At 37.2% G+C, this 13,857-nt stretch overlaps 1 protein-coding gene across 3 annotated transcripts in view; it reads right to left on the bottom strand.

The window, feature by feature from the left end:
* Positions 1-13,857, bottom strand: part of LOC145989804 (GRIP and coiled-coil domain-containing protein 1-like) — a 78,965-nt gene that overhangs the window by 47,215 nt on the left and 17,893 nt on the right. For all 3 annotated transcript variants that reach the window (XM_083125160.1, XM_083125158.1, XM_083125159.1), the window contains exons 3-4: positions 12,360-12,565; positions 3,173-3,346 (exon numbers count right to left, since the gene is read on the bottom strand). In XM_083125160.1, coding sequence (XP_082981286.1) covers positions 3,173-3,346; positions 12,360-12,565 — 380 coding nt within the window. The remainder of the gene's footprint in view (positions 1-3,172; positions 3,347-12,359; positions 12,566-13,857) is intronic.

Here is a 13,857-nt window from a genome sequence, read left to right as displayed (position 1 = left end):
GAGAAGGAGTATTCGACGTTATCTAAGAGATTGTTTGGAATGTGCAAAATCTAAATCAATAAGCGAGCCAATATTTCGGGATGAATACCATATATTATCTACTCAGCCTCACAAATTTCTATCAGTAGATCTTATTGGAAAACTTCCCAAATCTAAATGTTACGAATATTTGTTGACTATTGTGGATATTATGTCAAAATACTTTATGATTTATCCTCTGAGAAAGGCCACTACTAGAGAGATTGTTAATCGTTTTGAGGATGGTTATTTCAAGCATTATCCTGTATGCAAGATCCTTCTGTCCGATTGTGGTAGCCAGTTTACGTCCAAAGAATGGAAGTTGTATCTGATTTCAAAAGGAATAATTCATTTAACGACAACGTCTTACAATCCCAAAGCTAATCCCATAGAGAGGTATAATAAGGAAATTATAAGATTACTAAGATTATTTTGTCATTGTGATCACACCGCATGGTCACTTAAGATTAATAAGGTTATAAAATTAGTAAATAACTCCTGTTCGAGCATAACCGGTTTTACACCTAATGAATTATTTTTGCACGAGGAAATCAGAGACTCCAAAACATCTGAACTCAATTGGCCTGAGGAAATGCGGAAGTTGCCATGGAAGGAAAAATTATATTTGGCAGAGATAAATTCAAAGAGGAAGAAGAATAAATAAAAAATAAGAAATGCTCCCAATGCAGTTAAACTGAAACCAGGACAATTAGTGTTGGCAAGAAATCGACAAATGAGTTCTAAACTGGATAAACAAATTCATAAGTTATTTCAATTATATATTGGACCATTTATGGTAAAAGAAGTTAAAGGAAATTTCGCATCTTTGTACACTTTACATGGTGAAAATTATGGAAAGGTAAATTTCTCTAATTTAAAAATTTTCAACTGTTCCGAGAAGAAGAAAAATCAGTTATTGGGAAGCAATTGTGACGAAGTTAATTGAATTTAATAATTACATTGTTCTATTTAAGCATAAATTTATCTCATTGTGATTGTAGAATGATATGTGGAAGTCAGTCATTATGGTTGTGAAATGTGCTACTTTGAGGAGAATGTTTATTAGTAAACTTGTCGCATATTGTTGTATGTCTAAATATTATGCAGGGATCAGGCATGGTTTAACCAAATCAAGGTTAATGAAAATATATATAGGGATCAAATAATGATAATTTGAGGCAAGTTGTTTATTGAATGTGTAATGTTTCAATAATAAATGTACTGAAGAGTTTTGTAATGACTCAGCATTTTGTATATTGTTTATATTAATTAGTTTAGCCAACAAGAATATTGGGTTCCGCAAGGCTACTACTAAGTATTGTTTCACGTATGTGTGAATTATATATGCCTCATAATTTGACCCATCATTTTCATGTCTTGAGAAAACTCCTTGTGATCTGCACATTTTAGATAACATACAGGGTGATCATAAAATGTTTGATCCCTCGAGTAGTTTTCTATAGAGTCTTTTCTACATTCACAAATAACTAATATTTATATTATATTATATTTATATTGCATACAAGTTTATAAAATTAACAGGGAACTATTGAGATTAAGAACGCTGTATCAATGTAGATATTTGTTTCAAGTTGTTGATTTCGGTTCGTTTTTGTTATATGTAAGAAGATTGACTAAAAATGTCGTGTGTCAGAAATTAAATATGAGTTTATATCAAATGTTATAAAGTGAAATAATATTTTGGAAGTTGAGTTGTGTTGCTTAATTCTTGCAATGTAAGTATAACAACATTATGAAAACCAGTTGAGCGCTGAGGACTTGCAATTTAATTTTAAAATTGTGTTAGTCTGCTCATCCTTCGCGTACAATATATATTCAGTGTGAAGTATCGTTGCAAAGAACAGTTGTCAGAGAATGAGTCACTCTTCGCACAACATTTAAAACACTTGCAGCAGTCATTCAGAGAATATTTTCCTGTGCTGATGCAAGCAAAAATTGGATCCATTTTCAGTTAGTGTGCATGAAGTAAAAGGGCTTACAGAAGTAGAAGAAGACCAACTTATGGAGGTAACAACGGACGGTGCTCTGAAAATGCAGTTTAAGAAATAGACACTTGCAAACTTTTGGGCTTACAGGATGATTTTCTTAGACTATCAAAGAAGGCCACGAAAGTATTAATGCCTTTCGTAACAACCTACTTATGTGAAAAATTATTCTCTACTCTCATCTATCTGAAAAACAAGTACAGAAACTGTTTGGAAAATGTAGAATCAGAACTTAGGATTCAGGTTTCTACCATTAAGCCCGAGACATCACGACTTGTCAGTGCAATGCAGCATCATCCATCTCATGTTAGTATTTATTACTAATACAAAAATTGTATTTTATATACTTTTGATTAATTGAATGTAATTGCTACAATTAACATTACAATAAAATGCAAATAAAAAAAAATGTGTGCGTTCATTTAATTTTCCCTTCCTTAAATGGTGAAAATCAGTGATGAAACACTAGAAATAACTATGTATGATGCACATTCCGGGCTTTCAACTTTGAGTTAATTCATGGGGGTCCGCAAGGGTGAGTGATCTCTGAAGGGGGTCCACAAGGACGAGTGATCTCTGAAAGGGGTCCGCGGTCTAGGAGAGTTTTGCTCTTAAATATTCATAATTTCACAATAGATGATAATTTACTCTCCTAACTATTTCTCTCCAAATTGTCGTGTAAATAATGAAAAATATGCATAACTTCCAGGATATTTAGACCACTCGAAAGTGTTGCATGTATTTTTACAGATTTTTGGAGACATTCAGACTGGAAATGTATCAGCTGGTATTCATGAATAAATAACCAACAGATACTTTACAATACAGATAATGGTCCAGACTTTTTACTTCACTTTTTCTGCCACTTTTGGCTAATTTGCAAAGATGGGGATGAATGATGATATGATGAAATTGATGAATGGACATTCACAAACATCCATGCCCAGGCTGGGATTCGAATCCGAGACCCCTGGCATCACAGTGCAATGTGCTAACCACTCTGCCATGGGGGCCAGAACTTAAGTCACAAAAGGAGAGGAGAGGGCCAGTAGGAAGAGTGAGCACGAGTAAAATTATGGCAGTATCAGATGAGTCAGAAATAGTATGCTTGAATACATAGAGAGACGATATATTAATTTAAACATTACCTCCTCTTTGTCACTCTTAAGCTTCCTCTTCTCAGCCAAAAAATTATTCTCCATACGTGACTTTTCTGCAGACACGGTTGCCAATGCATTAGATAGGGTTTTAATTTTGGACTCAAGTTTGCTGGTGTTTGACTTCTTATCACATTCCACTTCCACTAACTCAGATGCTTGTGCCTAGAACAGAAAAAAACATTATATAGTGAACAAGTTACATATTTTTGTTTCCTTTTTCCCTTCCTTTCCAAGTTTATGCCCAAATGTATCTAGAAAAAAAAGCTTAGCTCTGGGGGAACCCACTGTTACAATGGCTTGCAAAAGCATAGTTATGGAATATTTCGAAAATGAAATTAGAAAAGAAATTAAATTAAGAACTCTATTTCAAAAAACTCTATTTACTCTGTCTCGGGAAACTGTGGATCAAGGTAAAAAAAAAGGGAAAATGCTCCCCTGTGCTATGCACCATGCCATGAAGGTGTATAGGGGGTGTGGGGTTAGGGCCCCACACTTTCTTCATCACGGCCGAAGGTGGGGGTGATGGGATCAGCACCATGCCCCTGGCTGCCTTTACGCCCCAGTTTGCTCCAGGTACCCACTTTATACAATGATAGGTGGGAGCCGGAACAACTTGAACAGGTAAGGTGGAAAAAATTCTGGTTCTCCCCTGCTGGGGATCGAACCCAGGTCTCTCGCATGGTAGTCAGATGCCCTAATGACTGAGCTACCGTGGCTACTGTGAATCATAAACTGTAGAGAAGGATCAAAGCACTGTACATTGCAGCAAACGGCTGGTAGCTGCTCATACATTTCCCCCTCCATGCAATCACTTCCCCTCTCATGCATTCATTGGTTGAATCCTCTCAAGTGACTGTTTGTTCAGAGGATTTGGTTTCATTCACTTGCTACAGAGATTCCCAAGAGAGTGTAGATCAGGGGTTCTCAAACCTTTTTCTCATTGCACCCTTTAGTCGTAACTAAACGTCTAATGTACCCCCAACCATCATAGGTTTTATCCGAATAGTGGGTTTTGGGGAATTTCTTTTGACTGTCTGATTGGTGGGGTGTTATTGATATGTTGGAGGCATGTATCAGCAATAGAGCAAAATGGTATTCGGGCTGTATGTGGAAAAATTATAAGCAAATAAACATTAGAATCCTATGTTTATTATTTTATTTGGTGTTTTTACATTTACAATATTTATGATTAGTTGCAAAAATAAAAATGTGAAACACATGTCCGTATGCTAAGAAGTATGTAACAAACTTTAATTTTCAGTCATTTTTTCCAGAGTAATTGAAAAAAAAATTAAGAACAAAAATAAGTTTGTAAACCAACTGTCAAGCACAATTCTGGAGTTCTTATTGTAAATTCTCAGAGTTCCTAGTGAGTGAGTTGGTGTTTTAAGTCCACTTTATGCACAGTAAGGCTAATCGGGACTGGACCTACAGTTTAAAGTGGTATCCGAAACACTACGTGCCTCCACCGGGTATCGAACCTGGGACCCCTTGATTACAAGGTGACGACGCTATCACTGCACCATCGGGGAGGTCCTCAGAGATCCTAGTGAGAAGGTTGATTGATTGATTTGATTTATTTTACTTCGCTTTTTGTGCCATTTTTGGCTAATTTGCGAAGATGGATATGAGTGATGAAATTGATGAATGGATACTCGCAAACATCCATGCCCAGGCCAGGATTCGAAGCCCTGGCATCGTAGCACAATGTGTTGGGGCCGGCCTTAATGAGAAGGATGTGCGTATAGCCTCACACAGTTTCTTGATATCTGGTTGTGCTCTTGAAACATTCAAGCGGAGATTCGGCTCCAAATATAATAGTCTATTATAGATTTTGAACAAGTATCTTGTTTCAAAACACATGAAACAAAGATAAAAGCATCAGTGACAAAATCAGCCTAATTTTCATGTTGAGTGTTAAAGCTATGAAGTCTGCTCTACACGCCCAGCAAAAATGTTGTCGTGTGGGTATTCACAATATCTCTCTTCCAAGCTGATCACATACCCCCTTCAAGTCCTTCATGTACACCTGGGGGTATGCGTACCATAGTTTGAGAACCACTGATATAGATGATAGTTTAGTCATTTATGCTAGAAAGTAAGACTTCCTATTGTAGAAAAAAATAGTACAGAATTCCAGGAGGTGCCAAACAGTAGTTGGTTAGAGCACCAGATTTGTAGGAAAATCATACGGCTGTCACAGTTTAAATCCCCAAAATCACTGAAAAGATTAGACAAGAGGTGTTCTCTCGAACATAGTGTTAGAATAAGGGCCATTCCATGCCAAATAACTCAAAAAAATGGAATTTTTGACCTCACCATTTCCGAATTTCATGAAACTCTCCGAGTTAGTAGTATTTGAGGAAATAATAATATTTGCATAATAACAGCCAACAGCAATGCATACTTTTTGTGTAGCAGGGTTGCCAACTTAGGGAAAAAGTGGAAAATTTGACACACGGGGCCAAAGAAGAAAAACGTAACTGTTGTTGCAGGTAAGCTAGAATCTTCATGTTGGACTCATTATAAATCTAAAGAATTGTTCTTTTAATAAAAAAATAAACTTCTTTACCTTTGACCTTGAAAATTTTCAAAACTGTATTTTTGAAACTAATACATATGGTGCATTAAGATGTTGTCTATAAGTGACAGAAAGATCACCTTGGGATGGCATTGGGAACAGGAGCTATGATAGTTACTGTCCGCTGGTGCAGTGGACTTAGACAGTTGTTGCACTGAAGGTATCCAAGAAGCAAATTCAGACGTGCTCAGTCACTTTGTTCTCAGTGCAGCTACAGTCTTTCAAACAGTGAGAGGTGTCCGGTGCCAGTGTGCTTATTAACATTTCGTCTTGTAAGTGTGTGTGTGGATCTGTTTGCAGTAGATTACAATGGATAAGAACTATTATGTACCTACACAGTGCTGTAACTCCTTTGATATTGAAGGACATATCAGTAGCAGAAAACAATTAAGAAATGTTCTCCCATGGATGGTAGAAAATCTGCCACACCTGCAGATTGGATACAATATATGTGATGCTTGTAGAAAACAAATTCCAATCACAACCATCAACAGAGTGAGTGGTGAAGACACAATGTTTAGAGAACAAAGAGAAAGTGATAATGGTAGTGATGAGGAAGTGGAGAAGTTCCACAGGGATGTCTCTATTCAGGCATTAAATGAAAGCTTACAAAGTGTTGGAGAATCACCCATCAAACGGGAAAAAATGAAATCAACAGGTTATAACAAAAGCAAGAAGATTACAGAAGCAGTACAAAACAAAATATTCAAAATACTTCATTTTTCAGGTTACATGCGACTTACTTGATAAACAATAAATAAAATAAAATACTTGTTATTTTTACTTATGTTCAGTGAGTATATGTTGAGTAATTGACAACGTTTCAGGGACCACTGTCCCTTTCTTCAGGTCGGTTTATCGGCTTCACGGTCGCCCACGAAGCTTCGTCAATAGCAATGGTAAGGATTAGGTTTACATGGATAAGTATGTGGCTATTCCCTACTTTAGGCGAGTGTCTGAGAAGATAGAAAGAACATTGAAAGAATTTGGCATTAAATGTGGGCTGAAAGCACCCAGGAGCTTGGAGAAATACTTCACGAATTATAAGAAAGAAGGAGGGGAAAAGGAAGAAAATGAAGAAGGGACGAAAGGGATATATAAAATTAAATGCCAATGCAAAAAAGAATACATTGGACAAACTGGAAGAAGTATGGGTATACGTTGGAAAGAACATGATAAGGCTATCAGGGAAACGAATCCCAGAACTGGGTTATCTGAGCACGTCTTGGAAGAAGAGCATGAAACCGAGGATCGGGAAGTCCTTAGAGAGGAAGATAAACTACTTAGAAAAAATGTGTATGAGGCATCATTTTTATGTAGGAATAGAGAAAATAAACTTAATAAGGAAGACGGTAACATTGACGAACTCTGGATAGGATTGCTGAAAAAATGGGAAAAGCAGGAATATGAGGAAATTGGATTCAAGGTTACCCCAGACGTAGAGCGCGAAGCGCGAGTCGTACGAGATTTCACTTTTGAATGACGCAATGCAGAGGGGAAAGAGAGAGGAGGGAGATATAACTTGCTCACGACCTCATGCATTCGCAAGGAAGACATTGGCTGTTAATATGTAATCGGCAAAAGGCCGGAGGGATTCTTATTTAATAAGTGTAATAGTGGGGTTTTAATAGATTTTAATAGGGGGAAATTTTACATAGTGTTTTTTTTAAAAAAAGTACAGGTCAGTTGTAATGGAATCCCAATATTTTATCCTATCCATGAAAACCTAATCCTTGCCATTGCTATTGACGAAGCTTCTTGGGCAACCGTGAAGCCGATAAACCGACCTGAAGAAGGGGACGGTGGTCCCTGAAACGTTGTCAATTACTCAACACACACTCACTGAACGTAAGTAAAAATAATAAGTATTTTATTTTATTTATTATTCTAAATACAAGCAGCAGAAGAACAGATTGCAAAAAAACAAAAGTACTGATGGAAAAATATTGGAACAGTTGAAAGAAAGGTTTGAAAAATGTACAGAAAGAAGTGCTAAAGTGCAAATCTTGACTATACTACTTAAAGATTGAAGTATTGGAAGAATTAGGAATGAATTCCCAAGTGCAATAAATCGCATGATACGAACTTGAAAAAAGCTAGTGAGGGAATGTGAGTAATGTCATCACCAAATCCTAAACCTGGGAGAAGTTTGAATCCAAGAATTGTTCATTTGGTGGAACATTTTTATTGCAGTGATAGTATCAGCAGAACTATGCCCGGCAAGAAGGACTTGGTAACCATTCCAACAGAAAACACCAAAGAGCACAAACAAAAGACGTTGCTGCTAAACAATCTCAGTGAAGTGTATGCCCAATTCAAACAGTCCCACCCTAGTGTAGGTTTCACGAAGTTTGCCTCACTATGCCCAAAGAACTGTGTTCTAGCAGGTTCCACTGGAACAAACAATGTGTGTGTCTGCGCTGCACATCAAAATACAGAAGGTTGATCCGTCAATATGTGTCTGATTTTGAACCTTCACCCCTGCTCACAGAATCGACCGATCTGAATGATTCAAAAAGCAGGAGAAAGCCAAAGGCCTCTGAGCAATTCCAGATGCACTTTAGAAGATTTTCTTCAGCTTTTTAAATTTTTAATTAGGCAGATATGCAATATTAAATTTCCAAAACATCACCATGTTAGATAAAAAAAAAGAGTCCCTTTTAACCCAGTAACAAACTTTTCACAATTTTGTCTGACTATGGAGAAGAAAATAAAAAACTGCATGGTAACGGACTGACACATGTGTCAACCCACGGTTTCAAATTACTGAATGTTGTGATAAAATTCTCTGAAAGTTGGACACTTTAGTACTTCTCTTTTTCAATGATTAATAGTGGAAGGTGGTACAGTAAGACAGCAAAATCTGAATGCTTCAGTTTTATTCAGTGGTTCAGAAAAAAATAAAATAAGCCTGGTAAAGGACTGACATGTATGGTAACGTACTGACACCTTGTGTAATATATTCATAAACTCAACAGACTTACATATTCTTACTAACAATTTTTTTTCTTTACTATATAACTGAAATTAGTTAAAGTAACACTAAAAACTACTAACAATAAGTAACACTAAAACTATTTAAAAACTGTACAAATGAAATAAAGTATATAAACCGTGCTAATACTGTATGACAATGTTACACTGCTTGCTTCTTAAAATCTTTAAATTGTTTTTCTATTTCTCTTAAATGTGGAATTTCAAAAGAACCAGCACCCTGCAATTCAACTGGACCATAAAATAAAAACTTCTTGTTTACAGTTTCTATATCATTAGGTTGTGGCCAGAAAAAGCTGTTAACTGAACGATGTAAAAATTTAAGTGTAATTTCATCATTGCCCATGGTTAATATTCTGCCAATATAAAATATCTGGTCATAAAATACTGCATAATATTTCTCAACTTCCAAAGAACTGTTTTGTAATACTTCGTAACTTTCACAACACTGATTTTTCAAGAAGGAATGAACAAATTTCTCAGTCGATCCTGTATAGTTGGAGCATTCAATGACATTTTGAGAGATTACTTTGAAATGGTGAATATTGTGTGTGTTTGGAATTTGTTGAATATTAACCCAGCGTTCATCTATAGCTCTTTTCAGTTCTTATGTCGTGTGCTCTAGAAGCTGGCAGGGGAAGTGGGGAGCGGGGAACATGCCGCTGACCAACCAGAGAACAGACCACCTGGCGGTGGATCCAAGAGTTACGCAGTCACAGGAGGAAGCTGCAGCGCTAACTTCGTTCTGCACATTGCTGTGTTGCCAATTCACCACATTGCTGATGGTCTTTTGCGCCAGTGTTGATTTCTGTTTGTTATGAGCGGAATGTAGGAATAACATACGTGGGAGTAATTGTTGTCACGTCGTGTATTGCCTAACTGCATTGTTTCTTCGATAAACGTGTATGTGGCATGTGATGTGATGTTTATTTGTACTCTCGCTGTTCCATTGGGAGCTTTGTGTTTATCAACGCAGTAAGTATCGTACGATGGCGAACAGGAAGGAGGTAGTTCGGAGCCAAGGCAGGAAAATAATCAGTAGGGTTCATGGATATTTTCAAAAGGAAGCAGAAAACAGTTTTCCCTTGGTAAGTGTGCACAAAGTGCAACAGAGAGTGTCGGAAGCTTGTGGAGTGACGCGAACTGTGCAGCATATTGTTAGGGAAGGCAAAGACAGTCTTGAGGCATCGGGTTCCACGTCATTTGAATCACTGCACAAACGAATCAAAAGGAACAGTAGCTATCACAAAGGCAATCGACGGTTGCGATAAAGATATAACAAGAAGAATTATCCTCTGGTATTATGTAAAGGGTGAATATCCAACACTGAACAAGTTTTCGTTGATTTGCATACACAATAACGTTAACAACTAAATTTATGTAAGTGGTGTTACGTTTCTAAAATGCTCTTTGGATGTTTTTTTTTGTAAGATCTATAGAGACTTTATATGTATATTTCTGACGATTGTAATACATATGATGTTCTCACATGTTTCTACAATAAACATTATTATTATTATTATTATTATTATTATTATTATTATTAATAAGCTTTCAGTGGGGAGTTTCGTCGTTGTGGAGGATACTGAAGTATATGGGGTTCAAGTACAAAGTGCAATGACGGTAGACGATTTCTGATGGAGAGAGCCGATATAGTTACAGCCAGAGTAACGTTTTTGCGAAAAATGCATCTTCTAAAAAATAAGGAACCTTTGCCCTATATAGGTATTTCATTTAGATGAAACGTACATACATCAGAATTACGCTCCAACGAAAATCTGGCAAAATAAAGAGGGTACAGGCAGTGGCGTGCCCAGGATTTTCGAAAGGGAGGGGTTATGTATACCTTTTGTTGGTAGTCAGTCCTCATTTTGTCATATTTTCCTACCTTTAACGTTATATTTTTTAGGAATACTGGACGAAAGGGGGGGTTATAACCCCCATCAACCCCCCCTTGGGCATGCCACTGGCTACAGGGGTTTTAAAAGTGCCCGTGGGTAAAGGTGGGTGCATTATTGTTTGTCACGTAGGTTCCAGTCACATTGGTTTTCTACAGGAATGTAAAATAGTTTTCAGTGTTTTTTGCAGTTTTTAGATCCGCTTGACGAAAGGAACATCAAAGACGCAGTGATTGTAATGGACAATACTAGCTACCATTCGGTACAGTTGGAAAGAATTCCTACAACGTATACACTTGATATCATACACTTATCGGTATTCTACTGACAACAAGATGAGGATAATACTCATACTCAGGCCATACGCGAACAATGGGACGTCTGTATTTCATGGTTCTTTCGATTTCAACTCGCCTTTCCTACTACTCTGGCAACGCTGCAGTCTCTCTCTCTAACCAGCCTATCTCGTTGCGCTGGATAGGTTGTTTCCCCGCTCTCCACTTCCCCTGCCAGCGCACGCCGTAACAACTGAAAAGAGCTATAGTGTTGTTTCACGTCTTCTATGGTAGAAATTGGGATTTCTGCTACTACAATTTTTGTCTTCTTTTCTTGAAGAAATGTGACAAATTCATGTGCACAGTGAATTGATGTCTTCCCAGCCATTATAGCTTCTCTCGCCATCCTCTTTACTTCTCCCCCAATTGCATCTACAGCCCCTTTACCGTCGGAAGTTGAAAAAAAAAAAAACTCCACTCAATGCTGTTTATTCCTGGTGTAAAAAAATATGTGATGTTACATAAAGTGTACCTTTGCTTAAACTGTGAAGCTGCGCCATCTGAGAAAATATGAAGACTGGAAATTGATAATCCAAGTTCGTTTTGGAGATAATCTAAAATATACTGTAAATATACATGTACACTGTATTTATCATGATTAAGGCAGTCAGATATAATAGCACAAGACTTCTTTTGTGATGTAGTTCCATCGTGAAACCAAGTTACAGCTGTAAAAACGGTAATTTGTTTATTGCTCCAATGGGCAGATTGCATTTCATCCTGTTCCTTGCATGTGAAGTCAATTTGTAAGACAGCTTCTTCTTCATGTAAGTTTTGAATCCTTCCCTGGAAAGCCATCTGCTGTTTACGTTTTATGAAAGTATGATGCAGAAAGTGTGGAATTTTTCCTGACAGAGACTCAAAACAATCTTGGATAGTTCCAGTCTTTTCAGTTTTCTCAACACTGTTTGTAGTATTTTCCCACTCATGCCACTTACAGAACTCTGAAAGATCTGTTTCACTTTCATCATTATCTGTTATGGAATTTAAGTCTGGACAACGTTCATCATCTTGACTACATACTATCTGGTCTATAAATGGCTGAAATTCTGTAGAAACATGTATACCTGAAGAATGGAGGGCGATTAATAACAGGTTAATGTTTTCATGTGACAATTAAAGAAAAATCTGACACATGCAAATTCTAGAAAAGACCTTGAATTAAAATTTTAGAAAACATGAGAAGAAAGATATAGATCTCTACCTGTCTCTCTCTCTCTCTCTGTACCTCTAAAAGCAAAATCATTGATATCCTAGCCATCCTTAACATAATTTTCATGAATACTGATTATAAGTACAGTCATGAAGGCAAAAAGGTTCTTCTACACAATACAACTTCAAGAAACACAACCCTAGCATTTACCCACCTCAGTTTCCGATGTCTCGGAGCAGCTTTCCTGTTCAACATTGCCTCCATCTGAAGTTTCAGGATGGCTATTAGCCTTGTTTTCCTGCAAACCATTATCATCTTTGGAATGCACAGAATCTGAACTCTTTGTCGTAGTGAGGACTTTCAAGCTCTCTTCCAATGCTGTCTTCTCCTTAGCTAGACTTTTATAAGCAGTGACAACATCTTGAAAAGCAAGAACAGGTATGAATATCTTATTTTGAAACTGGGCACTATACATGGTCTATTTATATAAAACATAGAGTTGATGAGCTGTATCTTTGCAGGTGAACACTGCCCAAGCCCAGCTGCGCAGTAGCAAGGCGGAGGAGCTACCGGCTGCGTGTCATTATCCTTGCGTTCTGTCCTTGCTGTCGACCACCACCCAAACGGCGATTAGGTGGCAACTACATAAGCTTATCTCTCACACACTCTGCGCGGAGCAGCCACGGCAACCCGCAAAGATACAGCTTGTCACCTCTAGCACCGTACAACAACAAACTTTAACAGTGTATAGCAGCAGCATATCATGAAAATTTGACCTGGTATACTGCAATAATTCTTATTTATTTTGTATACCGTATTTATGTGTGTATAGTTGCCGTGCATGTACAATGCGCACCCTGGTTTTTAATGAGTTACAAAAGTTACAAAAAATTATATCTCCTATATAATGTGCAGTACAATCCAGTTTCAAGAAATGGCTTCCTTAGTTGTAGGTCGTAAAGCTGTTGCTATGCTCATCAAGAGTGAATAACATCACACCTATTCAATGAGTCACCTGTTGCTATGAGGACCAAGAGGAGAATATCCTCTTGTGTAAACAATAAGTCTACCATGCCACCTCCCCCCCCCCTCCCACCAGGATCCCAAAGCTTTCACTCTTTAACCACCTTTTTTATTCTGTAATAGTAGAAAGCAAGATCAAGATGACATTATAGATTTGCAGTGCTCAGGAAGTTATATTCTATTATTTCTTGCCCAAAAAATACTGCTGATATGCTTCCCATGTGACGGATAGTGCATGCTTGAATTCCACCAGAGTTCCACTGCTTTCTTCGTGTTGCAGAACATTACATTTCAAAGTGAAAAATCGTGTGAAATGGCCTTCAAACATTTATATGTGGTTTTGCTCATTCCATCTTTCCTTTTTCTAAAAGAATTTCAAAATATATACTTTTTCCGTGACTAACGTAACATTTATATGAGGCACATTCAGGACCTTCAAACTAGCAGTTAGCAGCACAAGATTTCTTGCATTAAGGAATTTACACACTCCATATATATTATTATTATTAGGCCAGTAATACATTTTAATTATTGTCTTCTTTTTCCTTATGGTTTCTTTCATCCAAACCAGCATAGAAATCCGAACGTTCCTTCATTTTGTGATGAACTTATTTCAACCGCATTTCACATTAGTGTCGTTATCTTGAATGGAATACTGTTGCCATATTCAGAAACTGCAGATTTAAGCT

The sequence above is a fragment of the Lepisma saccharinum genome, chromosome 7 (assembly GCF_977018435.1).
Source record: "Lepisma saccharinum chromosome 7, izLepSacc3.1, whole genome shotgun sequence".
Lineage (NCBI taxonomy): Eukaryota > Metazoa > Arthropoda > Insecta > Zygentoma > Lepismatidae > Lepisma > Lepisma saccharinum.
The sequence above is the reverse complement of the archived record's forward strand: the minus strand, read 5'-3'. Positions and strand labels throughout refer to the sequence as shown.